Here is a 24,172-nt window from a genome sequence, read left to right on the forward strand (position 1 = left end):
ATGTTTTTTAATTAAATCACCAGGAACAGTCCATTTTAGCCACATTAAAGTCAAGTCAATAGTTTTATCTGGTGGATGCTTTCCTCAGCATGCAGTACTGCTTTTCTGGTGTCAAGAGTCCATGGTGTTCAAGAATTCACATTGGCGCCCTTTCTAGATTCTTAGATAGACAATTTGCAGCATTTCAACAAATAACAGTTTTATAGATTTTACAACTAGAACAAGACGATCCACTGCTACTAAACAAGGATTTTGTAAGACTATACCTGCTCCAACATTTACAAACATAAGGGTTATTATTGGGGAAAAAAACCTTGTGTATTCTAGTGGCTCTGAATTTTTAAAGAAAGTTTTAGAAAATTTGAGGATGGGAGGGTCCAAGGTGGTAGGAGCCGTATATATAGACAGAGTGACTAACACCTCTGGTCTGCAAAATTCTACAAGTTTCCAGCCTCCATTTTGGGGCTTTAAACGACAGGATTCTGAAATCTTAACATATGGTTGGAATAATTTTTGGACTTTTCTGCACTTCCCTCAGCTCTACAATGCCAAGACTAAAGAAGAGTCCTGCTGGACTTGAAAGCTTGATTGTTCCTGAGATTTTAGTGGTCTATAAAGGAAGTGTTAACTACCCTCAGTTTTGGATTATGTACAAGGACCACACAGCTTCACCTTCTTTTTTGTCTCACCAGAAATACTATTTGGTTATCCTTCTCACTAATCACAGATCAAGGTGTATTATTAAAACATTTTCCAAATGTTTTAAATCAAATTTTTTAAAACTTCCATTTTTTGAGTCACATCTGAATTTGGTCTATGCTTATGAATACAAGGAGATGGTTAACAGGAGGCATATGGTAAACAGTTGCAGTGCTGGTCTCCAGGCACAGGCTGCCAATACTACTCCAGCCAAAGTTTTGCAGCCAGTAATACTCCATGGTGGGGCCCCACTGGAAGGATATCTGCCAGTGATAATGTATTATGCCAGATTGCGTGGGTGTTTTGCAAAAAAAAGGCCAAGGGTTCACTAGAGACAAATATGAGGCCAGTAACTGTTTTCTAGTGTCCACACTGCTGGGGTAAGAGATTGCTGTTTGAAATATAGGGATTTCAGCACTGTAGCTAAGGAAAATTGTATCAAAATGAAACACATCAAAAGGAGGCACTGTACAGTACTCCCTTACATTCCTCTCTTTACAATGATTCTGTAAAGGGGGATCCAAGTAACAAGACTGGTTTTACAGGCTGGGGCTCACTGGACAAAGACTAACTCTGAGTCTAGTCCACGAGATACAGTAGAGTATATCATAAATTAGGTGGTAGCAGGGTTTGACTAGATTATTATAAAAGGCAAGGGAGTGTTCCTCATGAACATAGCACACAGTTGCAAAAGACAAGTGTCTGTGTAATAGAATGTATATTTTGACAACTTTGAAGAAGACTTTGAACAAACAGTGAGGACATGCTCTCTTACTTTGCAACCCTTTCAATACCCAGACCTGCCCTAATCCCAGATGAGGGAAATGCTAGCACTAAAAACTCCTGCTAGGAATCAAGTTTTTCTTTTAATCAATATCTCTAACGTAGTTCAAAACTACTATACATGAAATGCCACTACATGTGAGGTAGCAACATGTACCTTGAAGTATATTCAGAGCACATGCATCTCCCCAAGTTCCTACTTCTTTAGTTCAAAGGGCGCCATCCTGCCCATATATTGAATAGATGCACTTCTAATTTTTTAAAAAATGGTTTTTACCCACAAGAAGGCGTTCCTGTATCCCATTTTTGTAAGAAAAATATCCTGTGGATATGGAGGTTGGGGATGTGACCCGCCAAGATTCATGAATGGCCATTTAAACTAGAGTCAGGTGAACATTTTAGGTTTTATTTGAAGCATGGCTAACAACTAAAGGCAAAAGTAGCGGGCATCCCATTTCTCAAACTTCTTTGGTAGTTCTCTATCTTTCTTTCTTTTTTTAAAAAATAATTTTCTAACATACAGAAAACCGTAAGAACACCAAAAAAGAGAGAAAAAGAAAGAAAAAAAGAAAAAAGAAAAAAAAACAGACCACGTATACAAGAAAAAGAAAAAAACTAACTAACCCCTCTATTTAGACTACACCCTCCCCGCTTTGGAGTCAGAGACTCCAGTCTCATTAGGCCCTCTACTCTCCCTAGATCGATCTCCAGTATATACTAAATGGACATACATATATCATAAATTTTACCCTACACTCCTGTCTTCTTCTGGGCCCAAGAATATATTAGTCCCCAGCTTTGTTTTACATAGTCTCTTGGTTGTTCCCATAGTGCTTCTGATAGAGTGTCCAGTTCTGCTATGTCCCATAGCTTCTTTAACAGCTCTTCTATCGTCGGAACCTCTTCTGTTTTCCATTTCTGGGCCCAGAGTAATCTAGCTGCTGTGAGTATATACATGAGACAATGCTTCAATTTATTATCATTTACTCCTGAAATGACATTCAATAATGCCATTTCAGGTTTTATATGTAACTTCTGCTGAGTAATTTCTTTTGCTAAATCCCATACCTGTGTCCAATAAATTTTGACCTTTTCACATGTCCACCACATATGAGAATAAGTTCCTGCATTTTTACACTTACAACATATATTGCTGTTACCCTCTGACATTTTTGCTAATCTTACAGGTGTGTAATGCCATCTGTAGAACATTTTGAGTATATTTTCTCTTAAATTTACTGGTTTAAACATCTTATAGCTTTCTTTCCACATTTTAATCCAATCATCAAGATCCACATTGTACCCAAAAAATTTTGCCCATTTTATCATTGTCTCTTTCACCATCTCATCCTCTAAATCATATTCTAATAACTACGTATACATTTTCTTAATTATTCTTTCATCCGTATATATCCACAGTCTGTCCACCTGGACTTTGCCCTTGAAAAAACCCACAGTCCTATATTTTTTGTATCTTGATTCTAATTTTACCATTGACCACCAATAGACAGCTATACCCATTTTTTCAAGCTCTTGTTTATCCTTTATCTTCAGTTCTTTGGTTAACAGATTTTCATATGTGGTTAACATTCCTTTCTGGTTCAGGGTTTTTAATGTAAATGCTTCTATCGGTGCCACCCACAATGGGATTTTCTCATAGGTTTGTGCTTGAAAGTGATGACAAATCTGGACAGCATCTTGAAAAGCAGAGACATCACCTTGCCAACAAAAGTCCGAATAGTCAAAGCTATGGTTTTTCCTGTCGTGATGTATGGAAGTGAGAGCTGGACCATAAAGAAAGCAGACCGCCGAAGAATTGATGCCTTTGAATTGTGGTGCTGGAGGAGGCTCTTGAGAATCCCCTGGACTGCAAGGAGAACAAACCTATCAGTTCTAAAGGAAATCAACCCTGAGTGCTCACTGGAAGGACAGATCCTGAAGCTGAGGCTCCAGTACTTTGGCCATCTAATGAGAAGAAAAGACTCCCTGGAAAAGACCCTGATGTTGGGAAAGTGTGATGGCAAGAGGAGAAGGGGACGACCGAGGATGAGATGGCTGGACAGTGTCTGCGAAGCAACCAACATGAACCTGACACAACTCCGGGAGGCAGTAGAAGACAGGAGGGCCTGGCGTGCTCTGGTCCATGGGGTCACGAAGAGTCGGACATGACTAAACGACTAAACACACACACACTTGTGCTTGAAATTTCTGCCATACCATCCCTAGGGCCTTCCTAACGATATGTTCTCCAAACTTAGAGTGTCCCTTGTGTCTCCCGTCCCATACATATGCATGTCATCCCATCTTTAAATCATGTCCCTCTAATTTCATAAGTCTTTGATTTTCTAAAGTTATCCATTCTTTAATCCAGGTCATTGCACAGGCATTAAAATATAGTAGCCAATTCGGCAAGCCTGCTCCCCCCTTTCAAGTCTTGTAGCAGTTTAAGTTTTATTCTTGGCCTCTCTATCTTTCTTCATAGGTGGAAAGCTTTCCATTCCCTTTGTGGCAGGAAGGATGTGGTCACATAGGCACCTAGACATTGTCAGACGCTTTGGGAAATCATATTTCCAAGTGATTCATTGGCAAGGGGGAAGGGACAGCCACACAAGAACCTTTCCCCCCTGGGCTGCTGCAGCAACTAGCCCTGGAACAGCAGCAAAGGACAGTCGTAGGAAGGGAGCTCTCAGACACACAGAAGAATTTGGGAGTTGTTATGTGTGTCAGATCAGAAACTCTAATTCCTGAACAACTTCCTAAAGAGCTCTACAGACCTCGAGGGGGGGGGGGGGGAGAAAACCAGAAACCTGCATTCACAGAGGTGACATTTATCCATGAAAACAGGTTAGTTCTAGTCTGAACCGGACCATCTTTCCAATCATATCAAAGACCATATGTGTATCAGAGTGAAATAAGTTGGAATGATTCCAGGCAACATCAGCCTGCCTATTTCTACAGGATGTATTCATCTATATTGTTTCTATACATAAAAATACAAGAGTTAAAATAAACATGTAACCATAGCCCTACAGCTGTGAAAAATAGTAGGCACAACTGCTTAAAAATACATGAAAACAGAACATAAATTCCAAATACATAAGTCAAATTGCAATCAAAAAATGAAGGAGCATAAAAGGTACAATAAAAATACCAAAAAGAATGTTTTAATTGTATTTCGAAAACTGCAGGAGCTTATAGCTTAAAAAGGCATAATCAAAAAGCAGAGATTAGATTTATTTAAAATATCAAAATTCTTGAAAATAGAAATATGTTAATACATTCCTTACCCTTTAGGCATATTACTGGACACACATGAAATTTATTTTAAGCACTTACACAGCCAAGCCAGTTTGAATCTATAGCAGAAAATCCATGTTCTCATCTGTTCTGAGATGCTGCTGTAAGCTGTGCTGCTACATGTTTCTGCTCTTTGATGGCTACTGCCCAGTATCTATGTTGTTGGTACCTGGCGTGGCAGAATGGTGTCCGTGTATTTATATTTATATTTCTCTCAGCTGTTTAAATTTCCCCTCAACTGTAAACAACTAACTTTTACTGGTATAGTAAATTTCTATAAATATCCAGAATTTTTTCAATACTTAATGCTTTTGCTAAAGTAGCAAACTCATAAGAAAACAAACCCTTTTAAAACATTTAGATTAGGTCTTTCGAACCTGTGAATCCAGCAAACTGTGGGGACGACATACTGCATCCATACCATTTTGCTTTGGCATGGCTTTGCTAGGTGAGCAAAATGTTTATGAAGTAAATTCACACATTTGACTGACAGCTAGCTAACGAAGGGATACTTTTGCAAGGAAATCTAATTTTACATTGATCTTGCTTTCAGACCTGGCTGGAGATCTGGCTGCTTTGCAGTGACTTTTAATAAACTGCTGTAAAAGCCTCATTTTCTTAAGCATAATATATATTTTTCAGGGCTATATTTTCTACACCCATCTTTATTATTTTAACACTTTATACATACAACTGTTTGAACCTTGACAATGCTTGCTCAGTTTTTAAAAATATTATGAGTTGTGTGTGTGTGTTTAGTCGTGTCCGACTCTTCGTGACCCCATGGACCAGAGCACGCCAGGCCCTCCTGTCTTCTACTGCCTCCCGGAGTTGTGTCAGGTTCATGTTGGTTGCTTCGCAGACACTGTCCAGCCATCTCATCCTCGGTCGTCCCCTTCTCCTCTTGCCATCACACCTTCCTAACATCAAGGTTTTTTCCAAGGACTCTTTTCTTCTCATGAGATGGCCAAAGTACTGGAGCCTCAGCTTCAGGATCTGTCCTTCCAGTGAGCGCTCAGGGTTGATTTCCTTTAGAACTGATAGGTTTGTTCTCCTTGCAGTCCAGGGGATTCTCAAGAGCCTCCTCCAGCACCACAATTCAAAGGCATCAATTCTTCGGCGGTCAGCTTTCTTTATGGTCCAGCTCTCACTTCCATACATCACGACAGGAAAAACCATAGCTTTGACTATTCGGACTTTTGTTGGCAAGGTGATGTCTCTGCTTTTCAAGATGCTGTCAAGATTTGTCATCGCTTTCCTCCCAAGAAGAAGGCGTCTTTTAATTTCAGGGCTGCTGTCTCCATCTGCAGTGATCATGGAGCCCAGGAAGATAAAATTTGACACTGCCTCCATATCTTCCCCTTCTATTTCCCAGGAGGTGATGGGACCAGTGGCCATGATCTTAGTTTTTTTGATGTTGAGTTTCAGACCGTTTTTTGCACTCTCCTCTTTCACTCTCATTACAAGGTTCTTTAATTCCTCCTCACTTTCTGCCATCAGAGTGGTATCATCTGCATATCGGAGGTTGTTGATATTTCTTCCGGCAATCTTAATTCCGGCTTGGGTTTCTTCCAGTCCAGCCTTCCGCATGATGTATGAGTTACTATATTTTATATTCTGAGTATTATAACAGATTCCCCATATGATATCGTGGATAGAGTGATGGACCAGGACTCTATAGAACAGGGTTTGAATCCTCACTTGGTCATGGAAACTCACTGGAATCTCACATCTTGAAAGCCCTATTAGGGTTGCTATAGATAATTTCTGACTTTATGCACAAAACATTCACACACAACTCTCTTGTTCCAAGTATTATAACAGATATTTGTAAATCATGGCCATGTCTCAGTGATAAATTTACAAACCACACTATGCCCAAAGAACAAATACTGTATACTACTTCCATTTCTGCTGATCCTTTCAGATGCACTCTATCATTTTCATGCAACTGTAGTGATTATTCACCTAAATTTGGTCAAGTTTTGTTGCTCATGGTAAAATGCACCCTCTCAACATTAAACCAGCACTTATCAAGCAGTGACAAATTCACAAGTTATTATCTGAAAACCTGATTTTTTTTCAGTACTCACAACCACCTGCAAATTTTTCATGCTATCTAGTGCATTCTGAGCTAATGATGTCCCTCTTGGCTCAGTCCTTTGCATTCAAAGGGTTGAGAGTAATAAAGCACTGCTCTAAACTACATTTTGTTCTCAGTGATACTGAATATTACATAAACAAGTCTGCAGAAGGCTTTGAGGAATTCACAGTCTTTATTCTGACTGGTATTCCATTTCCATTATTCCTTTTTAGTTGAAGAGCCTGCCATAAACACACAGAGATGCGTGAGCACACACGCACGCACGCACGCACACGCACACTAACTTAAACAGAATATATATGACCTAAAAAAGAATGTGTGTGTGTGGCAGGTGCTTCAGACTAATTATTTCTTTAGTATTGTTTCCCTGCCTCCCCACCCCGTTTCTGTATTTTTAGCTTAAAAAAAGGCATGGGCATCCCTGTGGGCACAGCATAGTCTTGGCCAGACAGATCTAGCTTGGGCTTAGCCAGCTGACATCCATTCCAGAGGTTAGGCAGATGACTTCTAGTAGAAACATATCTCCTGCCCATCCTTTCCCAGTCAGATTTAGTTCTTCCTTCCTTGTGCTTTGTCGATTAACATGGCCATGGAATAACTAGAGTTTGGGCCACAAACATCTCTGTGTAGATTTGCTTGGCTTTCGATAAATGTGGCTCACCCACTTTACTTTTGTGTCTTCATTCCCAACTCTGTATTCTGAATTTGGTGTGGTGTTGGTCTCTCTTGTTTTAAAAACCGTTTCATAAAAGTGTGCTGCTTATAGGCACAAGTTGCTTTGAAAACATTGTTCAGTTTATGAATCCAAAAAAGAGGGGGAGGTGGGAAAGTGTAGCACCAGGTGCTTGTTCCTAATCATGGTGGACCACTTTTTAAAAGTATAGTTTGTAATGTATTCACTTCATTAATTAAATGAGAGTGGGACACACATCTCCTAGATAATTAAAATAAGAGGTATTACCGTCATGTCACTTATTCTTTCCACGCACTGAGAAGTGTTCTTATAGACATTTTATAGCATGATTTACAGATGTAGTAGTAGTAGTACTTTATTACAGTGGGGTCTTGACTTACGAACGGCCCGAGTTACGAACATTTTGACTTACAAACCACTCTCATAGGAAAATATTGACTTGACTTACGTACTTAGATTTGAGTTACGAACTGAAAAAAAAACCATGTGGGAGGCAGGGAAAGTGCAAAATGTGAACTTTCGTTAACTGTTGGCCAGTGAAAAGGGTGCCTGTCTGCTTCCTCACTCCTCCCACCGTTTAGAGAGTGGATTGGGAATCTTCAGACTGCCTGGTACTGCCTGGACTGTATTTTCCCTGCCTTCCCTGAACCTTTCTTGACCTAAGAAAAAAAGAAACAAAATATCCCCCTCTAGTGGTCGAAGGCGGAATAGCAGCTTCCCATTAGTTTCTATGGACGGAAGAGAGCAGATACGGATCAAATGGTTTTCAGTGCATTCCTATGGGAAATGCAGATTTGACCTGAGAACTTTTTGACTTGAGAACCGCCTTCCAATACAGATTAAGTTCTCAAGTCAAGACCCCACTGTACGGTCAATGACCAGTAAAACCAAAACAGCATAAAATAGATACATACAATTATTGTTTCGGGCAGGATAATAAAATTCAATTAAAACATGATCTTTCCAATTAATAACATCATATATCCTTACTATTGGTAAAACGTCAGGCACTATCATATTAAAAACATATTATTCATCGAAAATCACCTACCCAAACATCTGTTTACGAACAACCATTGCTGCAGCACAGAATTTAGCCACTTGTCTTGTGATATAAGTGGTGTTGTCTGAGAGTAGCCACTGCACATAATCCTCCTTTGATCTCCCAGGAGATTTACAGATAATGGGTGATAAAAGCTCCATACAGAGATCCCGATAGCAAGAACAGAAAAGAAGAACATGACCAACTGATTCAACCTTATCATTATTGCAAGGGCAGAGACTCACCCACTTTGCTAAGACCACCCAGAGATTTCATGACTCAGCAGTTAATTTCACTCAAAACGCATCATGCAATAGATCATTGATTGCAAAACTTTTTGAGCCCAAGTACCCAAACTGCAACACAAAACTAACTTATATATTTCAGAGTACCAACACTGCAATTAAACCTGAATACTGAGGTTTTAGTTTAAGAAAAAACAACTGTCCCACCACTGCACAGGTTAAATGCTTAGGGTTTTTTTTCCTAGGAGTGGTATTAACAGAGAAATTCTTACCAGTCTTCCAACCCCCTGTTGGGCTAGACTGGTAATGATCGCCATTGCACTCCTCCACTGGACCACTGCACCAGCAGAGAGGAGTAGAGAAACCCAGGATCGGAGGACGGGTTTTCCCAATGGTGACTTATGGCTCGCATGCCACAGGTTCGCCATCACTGCAATAGATGATACTGATTTCATGTAAACAGCAGAACATTACCACAACTAACATCATCACTGTTATAAATTACAATGATGATGTTTGGCATACCTGAGTTACTAAGATTCTAAAGAACAGTCTCTTTTTCGCTAGCACAGAATTCAGGAGGCTAATTAGTCACTATCAATTCTGAAGCAAAGTAGGGCCATCCAAAATTAAGAGGGCAGTTTCTATGGTTAATATTCTGTTTACTACAAGTGGAATGTAATATTCTGCAATGGATCTCCGGCACTTTCCCATGATCTCCAGCTTGCTGTTGCACAAGCTGGAGATTTCTCTGGCACTATTTTCATTGGAGATTACACTTTCACAAGGAGGTACTGGATACTTCACTGAATAAGCTCTGGAAGAGCCCCATCATGCATCATGGAGAGTTGTGCTTGTGGAATGGGGCAAGTAAATACAGTACTAGCCTATAAATCTGGTAGACTCCCTAGGTATGCAGAAGTATATAGTTGTATGAACTAAAGAAGAATTTGTATTCTCAAAATTTGTTAAAATTGCTGAGACTGCCCAGCAAAATCCTTTGAGTTAACAGATTGCTTACAATAGCTACATCATTTAAAAAAAAAAACCCTAGAAAATCGGTGAACAACATAATGCATAATGTCAGTAATAGCACAATCCTAAGTAAACCTACTCAGAAGTAAGTTCCATTAGATTCAGTGAAACATTTTCAGGAAAGTGTGTACATCTGCTGCTTTAGAAGCCAAATCCTTTCTTGCTTTAAAAAACAACCCCCGAAATATTTTATGACAAGGCTTTTGTTTTCAAGGGAGATAACAATCTGTTTATACAGTATATCCATGCTCACCAACAGGATGGGAGAAAGGTGGTATGAGCCCACAGAAATGTTCAGTTGCCCCACATGTGGCCTGTATTTTGCCCATTCTGGATATATATGTTCTGGGGCTGAATGGTTTTAGATGCAGAAAGTCTGCTAAAGAAGGGGGGAAAAGAGTAAAAGGCCATGCATGGGCTTTGTGTCCAATTTGAGGGCTTCCCTTAGAGCCTGACTGGCCAAACTGAGAAACAGGATGCTGGTCCAGACAAACCTTTGGTCTGATGTTGGGGGGCTCTTACATTAAAGTATACAAAGATGAGACAAAAGATGATATGCACAAAAATAAATTTTGACGAGACATTAAAAAAACCCAAACAACAAAAACTCATTTTCCCTCCCAGAATAGTAAACTGAGGTTCCTTTCACTACCTACGAGACTTACATGTTCCTTCAGCCGCACTCCTGCTTGTTCAGAGACGGAGAGACAGACGCTTGCTCCAGCCTCTCTTACCAACAGCAGCTGGGAGACAGACATAAAGCAGTTTGACCTTCCCCAAAGTTAATTAAAGTAGCAAGTTGCATGTACACCCTACAGCAGCTACTTACTTCTGTCATATCTGGCTTTCATATAAAGGACTTGCCTGCTTTGAGTGAAGTTCTGGTAAACAGAGACATTCACCAAAACACTTTTTTAAAAAAAGCTTATCCAACATTTTTTACAACTCGTTGATTTCTTTGGAGCAGACTCAATGCCTGAAAGCTATATTTACACTAAGTTCTCAAATGGTCAGTGGAATTTCTAATATTTCATAGGCTAAAACTTCAACTCAGTAAAACAATCAATAGTGAAACGTTTATCCCTGGTTTCCTACAGAGTAAACTGGGTAAGCTTGAGTTGGCAAGCAGAAGTCAGGATGTTAAAAGCTACAAACTTTAATTTGGTATGTTGTACCTTGATTGTGAAGAAGCAACCCTCAAGAATTTTGTTTTCTTTACAAAATTTAGATCTTCTCCAATGATCAGAAGGCACTAGAAAATCTAAACAGTTGTAACTAAAATCACATAATCATAGAACAATTGTGTTGGAAGGGGCCTATAAGGCCATCAAGTCCGATCCCCTGCTCAACAAAGGAATCAAAATCAAGTTAGATCTGACATATAGTTGTCCAATTTTCACTTGAATGACTCCAGTGTTGGAGCACTCACCATCTCCCAGAGTAATGGGTTCCATTGTTGCAATGTTATAACAGCTAAGACGTGTTTCCTTATATTCAGCCTAAATCTGTCTTCCTATAGCTTGAGTCCATTATTATAGCTCCTGAACTTTGGGATGACTGAGAACAGATCCCTCTTCTCCTCTGTATGACTACCTTTCACATATTTGAAAAGTGCTATCCTCCCCCCTCAGTCTTCTTTTCTCAAGGCTAAACATACCCAACTCTTTCCTCATAGAACTTGGTTTCCAGTCCTCTGATCATCCTTGTTGCCCTATTCTGAACTTGCTCCACGTTTGCATCCTCCTTAAAGTGTAGTGTCCAGAACTGGACACAGTACTCTATATGAGGTCTATGCAGTTCTGAATAGAAGGGGACTAGTACCTCATGGCATTTGGAGGTGTACTTCTGTTAATGTATCCTGAAACCACATTTGCCTTTTTTGCAGCCACCTCACACTGTTGGCTCATATTCAGCTTTTGATCTACACCAACTCCAAGATCCTTCATGCTCATAGTATTATTGAGCCAAGTATCCCCTCATCTTTCAATTGTTCATTTGGATTTTTCCCCCTAGGTGTAGAACTCTGCACTTATCCATGTTAAATTTCATTCTGTTGTTTTCAGCCCAGTGCTCAAGCCCATCAAGATATTTTAAAATTTTGTTCCTATATTCCAGGAACTATTCCACCCAATTTTGTACCATCCACAAATTTGGTAATTATACTCTGTACTCCCTCCCTCATCCAAGTCATTAAGAAAAATGTTGAAGAGAACTGAGCCCAGGACTAAGCCCTGAGGTCCACTTGTTACCTTCTCCCAGTATGGGAAGGTGTCACTGATTCTGTCACCAACTGTAAAATCTCAGAGTCAGGATTACCCGGTGTTTTTTTTCTTCTAAGAAAAAAACACCCCTCTGTACTGAATATATTCTAAAACAAGGAGGGTCACTGCTAAAAAAACACTGCAGCTTGTGTTGGAGGAGGCTCTTGAGAGTCCCCTGGACTGCAAGGAGAACAAACCTATCCATTCTAAAGGAAATCAACCCTGAGCGCTCACTGGAAGGACAGATCCTGAAGCTGAGGTTCCAATACTTTGGGCATCTCATGAGAAGAGAAGACTCCCTGGAAAAGACGCTGATGTTGGGAAAGTGTGAAGGCAGGAGGAGAAGGGGACAACAGAGGACGAGATGGTTGGACAGTGTCACTGAAGCTACCAACATGAATTTGACCCAACTCCGGGAGGCAGTGGAAGACAAGATGGCCTGGTGTGCTCTGGTCCATGGGGTCACGAAGAGTCGGACACGACTAAACAACAACAACAACAACAACAACAACAACAACAACAACAACAACAACAACAACAACGTTCCTTTTTTACTTCTGAAGGGTGAAGAATGAACAACGCTTCCCTTCATTATCTTAAAGACAGAAAGTATTCCTGTAAGCTGTGTTTGTTCATGCCAGAAGCAATCTAATAGTGTTTCTGGGGTGCAAGAATTGACCAACGGGGAGCTACCATTGCCCAGGGGATGTTAGACTGTGATCAGCCTTCACATTCTTCTGGTAGGTTTATTATTTGTCTCCCTTTGTATAGGTGTATATTCCCTTTAGCACCATTTTTCATACCTCAAACAGGCAGGATGCCATAAAAAGCTTGCTTTCTGAGACTCAAGACCCAAATGAATAGGTTCAAAGAATAAGATTTTACAACTCTGTCCAGTAATTAGTTTTATTTCATTTTTAATTTTCATTATTGCTCTCACACCTTCTGTCTTACATGGTTAGATTATTATACCATATACAGTGGTGCCTCACACAACGATGTTAATTGGTTCCAAAAAAATCAACGTTGTGTGAAACATCGTTCTGTGAAACACCATTTCCCATAGGAATGAATTGAAAACTGGTTAATCCGTTCCAATTGGAACAGATTGCCATCGTTCAGTGAAAATCCCCATAGGAAACATCGTTGAGTGAAACAATGTTTCCTATATTGGAATGTATTGAAGCCGACTCAATACATTTCAATGCCTTTGCGAAGTCCTTTTTCGCTCCTGTAAAAGTGTCTTACAATGTTTGGACACTGTTTTAAATGATTGCAATGGTTAGTCCACCTCCTGAAACCTACGCAAACTTAATTTGATGTTGATCAGAGTCGTCCTTAATTTTTAGTGATTTTTTGAATTTTCTCTCATTGGAATGTATTGAACTTTCCGTCCAATGCATTCCATTGAGAGAAAATTCAAAAAATCACCAAAAATTAAGGACGACTCAGAACAACACCAAATTAAGTTTGCATAGGGTTCAGGAGGTGGGCTAACGATTGCAAGCATTTAAAACCTGTTCCAAACATTGTAAGACCCTTAAAAATGAGCGAAAACGGAAGAGCTTCAAAAGCACTGAAGCCGGCTTCAGTGCTTTTGAAGTCTTTTCCGATGTCCCTTTTTGCTCATTTTTAAGTGTCTTACAATGTTTGGAACAGGTTTTAAATGCTTGCAGTCATTAGCCCACCTCCTGAACCCTATGCAAACTTAATTTGGTGTTGTTCTGAGTCGTCCTTAATTTTTGGTGATTTTTTGAATTTTCTCTCATTGGAATGCATTGGACGGAAAGTTCAATACATTCCAATGAGAGAAAATTCAAAAAATCACCAAAAATTAAGGACGACTCAGAACAACACCAAATTAAGTTTGCATAGGGTTCAGGAGGTGGGCTAACGATTGCAAGCATTTAAAACCTGTTCCAAACATTGTAAGACCCTTAAAAATGAGCGAAAACGGAAGAGCAGTGCTTTTGAAGTCTTTTCCGATGTCCCTTTTTGCTCATTTTTAAGTGTCTTACAATGTTTGGAACAGGTTTTAAATGTTTGCAATTGTTAGCCCACCTCCTGAACCCTATGCAAACTTAATTTGGTGTTGTTCTGAGTCGTCCTTAATTTTTGGTGATTTTTTGTTTTCCCTATTTAAATGAATTGAACTGTCCATTCAATTGATTTAAATGGGGAAAATAAAAAAATCATCAAAAATTAATGAAGACTCAGAACAAAACCAAATTAAGTTTGCACATGTTTCACAAGGTGCACTATGGAATCCAAGCATTTAAAACAGGTTTCAAACATTTTAAGACACTTTTAAATGAGCAAAAAGGGACATCGTTAAGTGAAATTCCCCCATAGACAACATCGTTAAACGATGGGGGAAATTCCTCAAAAAAACCCATCGCTGTGTGAATTCATCGTTGTATGAAGCAATCGTTGTGCGAGGCACCACTGTATACTTGTGGCAATCAACCTTCTAGCCCCTGTTTTATTTGGTCCTTACAAAGGCTCACACCCTTTTTCCTTCATGCTGCCACCAGGTATTCTCCTAATACCATTTATGTTATACATGTGTGCTGCCAAAACTAAGAGTTATTGAACTTAGGAATCAGAGATTTAATTTAAAAAATATTCTTTTATTGTCAAGTAAATCATAAACACCATATGAGCTTACCAATCGGGATACTGGGACGATGCAATCTTAATGATATACAGGCCACATATATATGAAGCTACCTCCTGCAAATGCACTAATATTCAGATCCAGTGGGATGCAGACATTTGGGGCAAAACAGAAAGTAAATCAATACAAACTTGAAAGCATTGTAACATGACCTATTGGCTTGCACCATCAAAAAGGACAGACTGCCACATTCTGCATGACCTGCAGTATTAAACAGTCTCCTCTTCAAGAGAAGCTTCACAGAACACAACACAGTGGCAGCCTCCTTTACTGCAGAGCTGGTTGAAATGAAATAATTGGATGTGCTTAAAAATACTCTCTCCACTACAAAGAAGAGGAAGGTCAGCCACATAGTGTAACATTCGGTTAGAGATCATGACTTCGGGGGTGGGGGGGAATCTTTGCAACAAGAACAACTGACTTTTGTCCTAACAAATTTTATTGGCTGCTAGCCCATACTTTTCATAAAGCACAAATAACAGTGTTCTTTGAATAGGAGAACTGTCAAGCAAAGGCTGCCAAAAATGGAGGACGACAATCCAAGAAAATGAGCAGGCCTTTTATACAAGACCAGAGGAACAGTAAGGGTTTTTACTAAGAAATCGTCCAGCGTATCTAACTGCATTTAGACAACAGCTTAAAGGTATTTTATTCTACTAGAGAGTGATGGAACATGCTGCTGAAGTCACACAGGAAGTCACATATGAAGTCTTAAAACCTGGCCAAGACAGCCTTAACATTTACAAAATATTCCTACTTTGTATTTTTTTCCAAGAGCATTCTCTTGAGAGAAATCCTACTTCATATGAAAAGAACACATATCCAGCGCTTCACAAGTAACATCTCTCTCTTTCACTATGGTGAAATATTCAAGAATTTGGCATAAATCTGCTTTTCCATACTTTGTCTCATGCACATACCAGTAAAAATAAACACAAGCAAATAGAGCCCAAAGCAGAACAGTATAAATGTCTTCCCAAAAGTCACATTAAAATAAACTATCTCAGCAGACTCTTTAGAAAATACCTTCCAATACGAGGAAACATTTACAATGACTTGCTAAGTATATAACACACAGCACAATATCTAGTTAACAAAACCAACAGAATAATCTGTATAACATACTGTATATGTATTTATTGGCAAACTATAACAGACCAAACTGAAATTAAGTACACTCCAGAGTTTGATAAGGGACAAGGATAGGAGAGTTTATAAACAACATCACATTGAGTTCCAAGTAATAGAGAGGTGTGACAAACCCAGACCTACTGGGATATGCCACAGTTTCACTAAGCTGCCACCAACCATTCCCTATAAGAAGTCACACAGACCAGGGATGGATTTTTAAACAAATAAAGGAATAAGGTTTATTTAAACAATACACAGGGAAACTAAAATGATCAAGTGAATAAGATACAGTAACGTGGCTTAGTCTCAATCATACATACACACAGTTTGGTTCACACAGAACCCTTAACTTGAAGCACAGACCCTGAACCTATCAGTTCTGGCTAACCATACAGACACCTGAACCTATCAGGTTGGTACTGACTGACACACAGTAGTACCCTGTCTGACACACAGACTCCCACTCAAGCTTCTTCTCTCAGCTCTTCTCCAGCTTCTCCTTCAGCTCCTTCACACACGCTCCACATATATATACAGTACAGCCCCTCCTCCTGATGTCCCGCCTTCCACTCCCCATAGGATGGAACTTTCCCTCCAAACCCATGACAGACAGGTAACATCAGTGCTGTATGTAACACCTCCCCTCTTTATAAGTTGTTTTGTAGGGGGAAAGCTAAGGTGCTTTTCACCAAAAAACAACCTGGACCCAAAACAAACAAAAACAGTCATATAATAACATACAATACCATACTTACTTATACTTACACTCTATTAGGCATTTAAACATTTACCATTAACAATACATCAAGTTACCTTTATTCATACAAACCAACATGTTTAATAAACAGACACATTTGACTTTTTGTCATCAAAATATATACATAGTCCATGTTTCTTTCGCCGTCTTCATTCTTCAGGTCTTCTTGACAAGGCGTCAGCAACACAGTTCACTGACCCTCTGACCACCTTCACTTCAAAGTCATAGTCTTGCAGGTTTAAAGCCCACCTCATAAGTTTACTATTGTGGGTTTTCATTGTCTTTAACCATTGCAGTGGTGAATGGTCAGTGCACAGAATAAAATGTCTTCCCCAGATGTAAGGCTTGGCCTTCTGGATCGCGTAGACTATGGCCAGACACTCCTTTTCCACGGTTGCCAAATGTCTCTCACCTTTCTGGAGTTTCCTACTCAGGTAGGACACTGGATGCTGGTCACCATTCTCATCCTCCTGGCAAAGAACTGCTCCTACCCCGCTGTTAGACGCATCGGTGTAGATGATGAACTCCCGGTCGAAGTCTGGAGCACGCAGCACTGGATACTGGACGAGCGCCTCCTTCAACCTCTGGAACGCCGCCTCACAGTCGCTGGTCCATGGGATGCGGTCATCAGCCTTCTTCCTCGTCAGATCGGTCAGCGGAGCCGCAATCTCGCTAAACCTCGGGATGAACTTTCTGTAGTAGCCCACCAACCCAAGAAATGATTTGACTTTTTTCTTGGTGTTGGGTCTGGGCCAATCACGAACTGCTTCTATCTTGGCCTCCAGGGGTTTTATCACTCCTCCCCCTACCATGTGACCCAAGTATTTTATTTCTGGGCTACCCAGCTGCAGTTTGTTCTCTTTGCAGAGCCTAGGCCAAAGCACTCCCTCCCCTGGGTTAAAGTGCCTCTCCCTGCCTTCCTGGTCATCCCAAGCTTTCTTTCTGACCTTTTGAGCTTGCAGGGTCTCTGCTGCTAGCTCTAGGTTTCTCTTTAAGTCATTCCTTAAAGTGCCTATATATGTCACAACGTCTTGTGGGTCGTCCTGGGTGATCTGCTCCCAATTTTGTTTGATCAAATCAAGGGGCCCTTTCACCCTTCTCCCAAACAAAAGTTCAAACGGAGTGAACCCGGTACTGGCTTGTGGCACTGATCGATAAGCAAACAAAAGGGATTGCAGCTTCTGGTCCCAATTGTTTGGATTCTCTGCCAAGTAAGCCCTAATCATGCGCATTAGAGTCCCATTGAACTTCTCAGTTAACCCATTACTTTCAGGGTGATAGGCAGTAGTTTCCTTGTGCTTAATTCCACAGATTTGCCATAAGCGTTTCATGAGCTTCGATGTGAACGATGCGCCCAAATCTGTGATTATTTCTGAGGCAAATCCCATCCTGGACATATACCCCACCAAGGTATCTGCCACTGTGTTAGTTTCAATGTTAGTCAAGGGAATGGCTTCAGGGTACCTCGTGGCATGGTCCACAATGGTGAGAATGAACCTGTTCCCCCTCTTTGTGGCCTTGGGCAAAGGTCCCACAATATCCACCCCTATGCATTTGAACGGAGTGTCAATCACAGGCAAAGGGCACAACTTTGCTTTGGTCCTGTCGCGGCTATTCCCCTGCCTTTGACACACATCACATTGTTTACAGAACTCCCTGATCTGCTTCCCTATTTCAGGCCAGTAAAAATTCTGTGTGATTCTCTGCTGTGTTTTGTTCACCCCTAAGTGCGCAGCAAACATGTCAGAGTGCCCCCTTTGTAAGATCATGGGGCGATACTTTTCAGGTACCACTAGCTGACTTCGGATCCCATCTCCCCCTTTTGAGATATTCCTCAGGGTCTCTCTATACAAAATCCCCTTTTTCTCTAGAAATCTCACTGGGGTTTCAGGTGTTAGCTGGGCGTCAGTCACCTGTTCAAAACACTTTTGGAGAGTGGCGTCTGCCTTTTGCTCTTGGCCAAATCGGCTGTCTGTGGTTAAGGTTTCCACCACAGCTTCTGAACTCCCCTCTGCTTCCGTCTCTGGCTCATCATTACCCCCCTGAACTGTCCCCGTGGTGGCTTGTGAACGTGTAATCACTAGCACCCGTTTCACAGGTTCAGCCAGGTCATTTCCCACGAGCACGGCTGCTGGCAGAGTCGATGAAATCGCTAGCCGCCAAGCTCCCCTCCAGCCTTGAAAGTTCACAGGTACCTCCGCTACTGGCAGTGAGATCACCTGCCCCTCAATCCCTGCCACCTTCATGCTCTCATTTGGGATTATATATTCCCTAGGAATAATATCTGGATGGCACAGGGTCACCTGGGAACAAGTGTCCCTCAACCCCCGATACTGATGGTCAAGTATTCCTACGTCCACCCCTGCGGTTTCAAACAACTGAGAATCTGTTCTCACGAGCAAGCAGCGCTTGACCTCCACAAGAGGACCATTTTCCTCAGCCTGATCAGCAGATGTAACTGTTCCAGATTGAGTAGCCATGGCAACAGGCTCCCTCAGTGACAATGGGCTTTGCTCTTTCTGGACACAGAACACAGCTTTTGGCTTGGTTCCACTCGAATCCTGAGGCACAATTCCTTTTAGCTGCTTTAATTTCTCACACTCTGAGATTAGATGGCCCTTTCCCTGACAGAAATAACATTTTCTGCTATATTTTGAGTCTTTCTCATCTTGTTTTGGTTTTCCCTCCAAAATCTGAGGTCTTGGTTTCATGTCTGAGGGCTTCCCTTCACCATGGGCCCCTCCCCCTTGCTGGCTTTTCCCTGGTCCCTGAGAGTACTTGCTGTAGGTTTCTCTGGGTTTATCTACAGATTTCCACTCACCCAAGGGCTTTCTTATTTGGGAAATAAAATCTGCGATCTCTGCTGCTTCGGCCACAGATCTAGGTTTCCTTTCCCTCACCTGGAATTTCAGTTCCCCATGCAGGACTGAATAGAACTGTTCCAGCGCTATCAAGTCTTTGAGCTGCTGAAAGGTCTCTGTCCCCTCCTGAGATAGCCATTTCTCTAGCAGCCTCACCAATTGGGCCCCCACTTGGGTAAAAGTCTGCTCTGGTTTCTTGGTGATGGACCGGAATCTTTGCCTCAGCTGTTCCGCATTTATCCCATGTCTGGCAAACACCAGTTTTTTAAACTCTGCAAAATCTTTCATCAGTTCCTCTGGCATCTCTGCATAGACTTCTGCAAGGCTGCCACTGATTAAAGATCGCATGATGGTCATCTTCTCAGTTTCCCTTACTGAGAAGTCCACAAACGCTCTTTCCACTAGGGAAAAGAACACTTCAGGACAATCTCCCTTGTGGTACACAGGGAATTTCTTCAGGTCAGCTTTAGACAATTGGCCTCCCTCAGAATCCCTATTGTTATTATTGTTCTGGTTCATCATTTCCAATTTTCTTAACTCAAACGCCATCCTTTCTTTTCCCAGAGCAATTTTCTCTCTCTCTAATTCAAAATGTCTCTGTTTCTCTCTTTCCCTTTCCTCCATTTTTTCTCTCTCTAATCTTTCCTCCATTTCCCTCACCCTCAGTTCATGCTGTTGGGCTATGAGCAATTTTCTGAGTTCTGGGTTTTGTTCTCCCGTACTGTCACCTTGCACTGAGCCAAATTCATCCTCAGAACCTTGGTCTACCTGGGGGTCTTTCACTTCACCCATTTCTGCCATTTGGCTTCGAGTCAAGGGCATAATCCCCCCAGAACAGGCTGCTTTCAAAAGTCAAGCCTCAGAATAAAGCGACCACTTTTTTTTTCTTTTGCCTCAGAACCAGCTTTCTACAGATTACTGCTGTTCTTCAGCACTAACTTGCAACAGTTGCGAGCCAGAGTCTACCCCCCTCTGCTAGGCCTCGCAGCAGGCAGGCTAAATCACTGCTACTACACAGTTTTGCCTCAGCCTTTTTCCCACCAAAACGGGTTGCCTCAGAGCTGCCTAATCTAGTCCCCAATCTGAGGTTACACGTTCTTCTACTAGCGCACCCCCCCCGTGAGGTACACCTAGATTACCTACGTGCTCTCAGATTGTCCCTGACTAGACCCCCCTTGCTCTGGGCACACTTGCCAAGGCTTTGCTGTACCACTGGACAACTGGACCAGTCGTATCCCACACGCTGGACACCAATCAATGTGACAAACCCAGACCTACTGGGATATGCCACAGTTTCACTAAGCTGCCACCAACCATTCCCTATAAGAAGTCACACAGACCAGGGATGGATTTTTAAACAAATAAAGGAATAAGGTTTATTTAAACAATACACAGGGAAACTAAAATGATCAAGTGAATAAGATACAGTAACGTGGCTTAGTCTCAATCATACATACACACAGTTTGGTTCACACAGAACCCTTAACTTGAAGCACAGACCCTGAACCTATCAGTTCTGGCTAACCATACAGACACCTGAACCTATCAGGTTGGTACTGACTGACACACAGTAGTACCCTGTCTGACACACAGACTCCCACTCAAGCTTCTTCTCTCAGCTCTTCTCCAGCTTCTCCTTCAGCTCCTTCACACACGCTCCACATATATATACAGTACAGCCCCTCCTCCTGATGTCCCGCCTTCCACTCCCCATAGGATGGAACTTTCCCTCCAAACCCATGACAGACAGGTAACATCAGTGCTGTATGTAACAAGAGGGTCAAGTCTGGTAAATGTAAAACCACATTATTAATAGGCTTATTTTTTTAAAAAAAAAAAATGTTAGGACAACTTACTAAATATCTCTCCTCTTGTCTCATGCTTGGGGTACGGATCATATGGTTCTGCTCCCCTCTCCAATCTCCAAAACGGCGAAAAAAATAGTTAGATAAAAAACGGTTGATGGGATCTCGGATAATATTGATGTATACTGGTTGGTCTCCTCCAAACCTGGCAAAGAGAAATAAAACAAACACTTGAAGACTGGTGAGAATCAATTCAAAAATGTAAAAAAAAATGGCTGAAGAGATGAGTTGCTTGATTTATAAAACAAAACAAAAAAACCCAATGAGAATTAAACAATGCGATACTGTTTCTGAAGCTAAGCAATTAATGTGTTTTTCCACTTGAAGACTAACCAAGTTCAATTTAAATGGCAGTTTTATCCGTACTAATGAATTCAATACTGTATATTCTGTAGGCACTCTCCAGAGAAAGTCTTATCTTATTGAAGACAAGGCAGAGTTGCAAGCTTGAGTTTAATCAAGCATTGGTATAGTACATATTCTGTTTTGAGGCCCTGTTATTATGAAAGTAATAGGCAGCATAAGACCCTACAAACTGTTTCAGTGACCATGTTTTATAAACACACACACACACACACAGTTTCTATGAACGGTTTTCAGTGGTCTTGCATCCACACATAATATTAACTGGGTTCACATCTGTTTGTCTTTGAAATACTACTAAATCTGGACTTCCTAAACCATCCACTGAATCCACAGAAATCACAGTTAAAATCAAAAGTGGATCTGAAACAGTAAATCGCTGCAAAAATATTGATGCTTGTACTTTCCAAATATTTTCTCTAGTCTTTCTTGTGTTGGAAAAAGGAAATATATACTTCAATTTATGAATTCTCATAGAAAGGGATCAGTGAACTGTTGACATAAAGAATGAGCAGTGTTCTTGCATTTGGAAACAAAAATCCATATACAGTAGAATAAAATACAGAAATCAAGTGACAAAGCACTATAACAAATGCATACATGAAATAATCTGCACAGCAAGACAATAAATAATATATCAAATTGATTTCCAGGTTCATCATAATGTGCAGGTCTGAGATCTTAAGCACAATTGTTTGAAAGTTCCTCTGGCCTGTCAAACCACAAATAGGTTTAAAAGAACATGACCAGCCTACAGAAATAAGCTTGCTAGCCAGCTTCTTCCACATATGCTAAAGCTTGCAAGAGCTGATTGGGCATGAGAGTGGGAGAAGATGTAACAACTGTTCCATACAAACATAAAAAGGAAGCATTAGAAAGGTATTTAGTTCCAATGACATCCACAAAGTAAGTGCTTGTATCAACAGAGTACTTGTCTTTAACGTTTTAACACTGTAACTTAACACACCTGTATCGATACAAGGTACAAATTCTACCCTGAGATAATTTAATTATGTGCATGCCATGAAGATTTCAAAATGTGGCCTCACTGCTAAGTTTTACAATATAGGCTTAACACATTGCTCAAATAAATAGAGATTTGATGAGAAAAGACACTGGGAAGGACAGCCTCTTAGAACCAAAACAACTGATTCCTTCAACATGGACAATACCAATAGTTTCTGTGACAAGGGATTTTTTAAGGAAGGATTTATGCCTACGTATAACACAGTATTATTACTGTTGAAGTCCTATCTACATTTACTTAGGAATAAATTTTGCTAAGCTCAGTGGCCAGAATTATACTGGGATTTTACTTTGTATTAAATAAAATAACTTCAAGAAAAATCAGGAAAAGGCCACATGGTTGTAAAAACAATATATGTAAATGCAGGAACAGGTGATACATTCAGTAGCAGCAACAAATGCATCAAACTAATACAGTGCTGGTAGCATGCCGGTCAGATGACCAGACAAACAGCCAGCACATTTTTAATCAACTGCAGTTCACCATCAGCACTTATATGCTTTAACTTCCTCCAAAGTAAAATTCCAGCAAGATTTTGGCCAGAGGGACTTTCTATCAAAAAGGACTGGAGGTCCAACTGGAGGACTGGAGGTCCAACACACAAAGGACTGGAGGTCCAACACACTCTATGCATGTGGGTACATCAAAGAAAGTGACATATTAATAAAAGACAATTAATGAGACATCAATAAGCAATTTACTGGACAGCCCAGTGGTTTAGCTCTCTGGATGCCAAGTCATACGTTGGGAGTCTGATTCCTCACTGGGCCTCCTTGACAAGAACTGAACTCAATGATTCATAGGATACCTTCCAGCTCTGCAGTTCTATTATTATTATTATTATTATTATTATTATTATTATTATTATTATTATTATTATTATTATTATTATTATTATTATTATTATTATTATTATTATCATCATCATCATCATCATCATCATCATCATCATCATCATCATCATCATCATCATCATCATCAAATACCAGTTGCTATTGTTACTACAATATCATCCATTTGTTTTCCTTGAGTTTCTTTACAAAAACAAAACAAATCCAAAAATTTGCTGCGGAGGCTTCCCAGGCTTCCAAAGCACCAGCAGCCAGCGCGGCGGCCGGGCCATGTTGGAAGCCCGGGCCCTTTTCCTAACCATTGGGGCGAAGAAGCAGCCTCTTCACTACCAACTGTTTGAATTTCCCGCCCTTTCCCTCTGCCTTTTTTTTTGTAATTGAAGCTCCGGCCAAAAGTCGAAGCAAAATTTTGCAGCCGGATCTTTTCATAAGTCGAAATTTTTGTAAGTAGGGACGTTCGTAAGTCAAGGCTCCACTGTA

At 40.7% G+C, this 24,172-nt stretch overlaps 1 protein-coding gene across 1 annotated transcript in view; it reads right to left on the minus strand.

Moving 5' to 3' along the window:
* The window catches only part of UST (uronyl 2-sulfotransferase), a 142,778-nt gene that overhangs the window by 25,803 nt on the left and 92,803 nt on the right, over positions 1-24,172 (minus strand). Inside the window, exon 5 of the mRNA XM_072995538.2 lies at positions 21,443-21,596. Coding sequence (XP_072851639.2) covers positions 21,443-21,596 — 154 coding nt within the window. The remainder of the gene's footprint in view (positions 1-21,442; positions 21,597-24,172) is intronic.

The sequence above is a fragment of the Pogona vitticeps genome, chromosome 1 (assembly GCF_051106095.1).
Source record: "Pogona vitticeps strain Pit_001003342236 chromosome 1, PviZW2.1, whole genome shotgun sequence".
In the NCBI taxonomy this organism is placed as follows: Eukaryota; Metazoa; Chordata; class Lepidosauria; order Squamata; family Agamidae; genus Pogona; species Pogona vitticeps.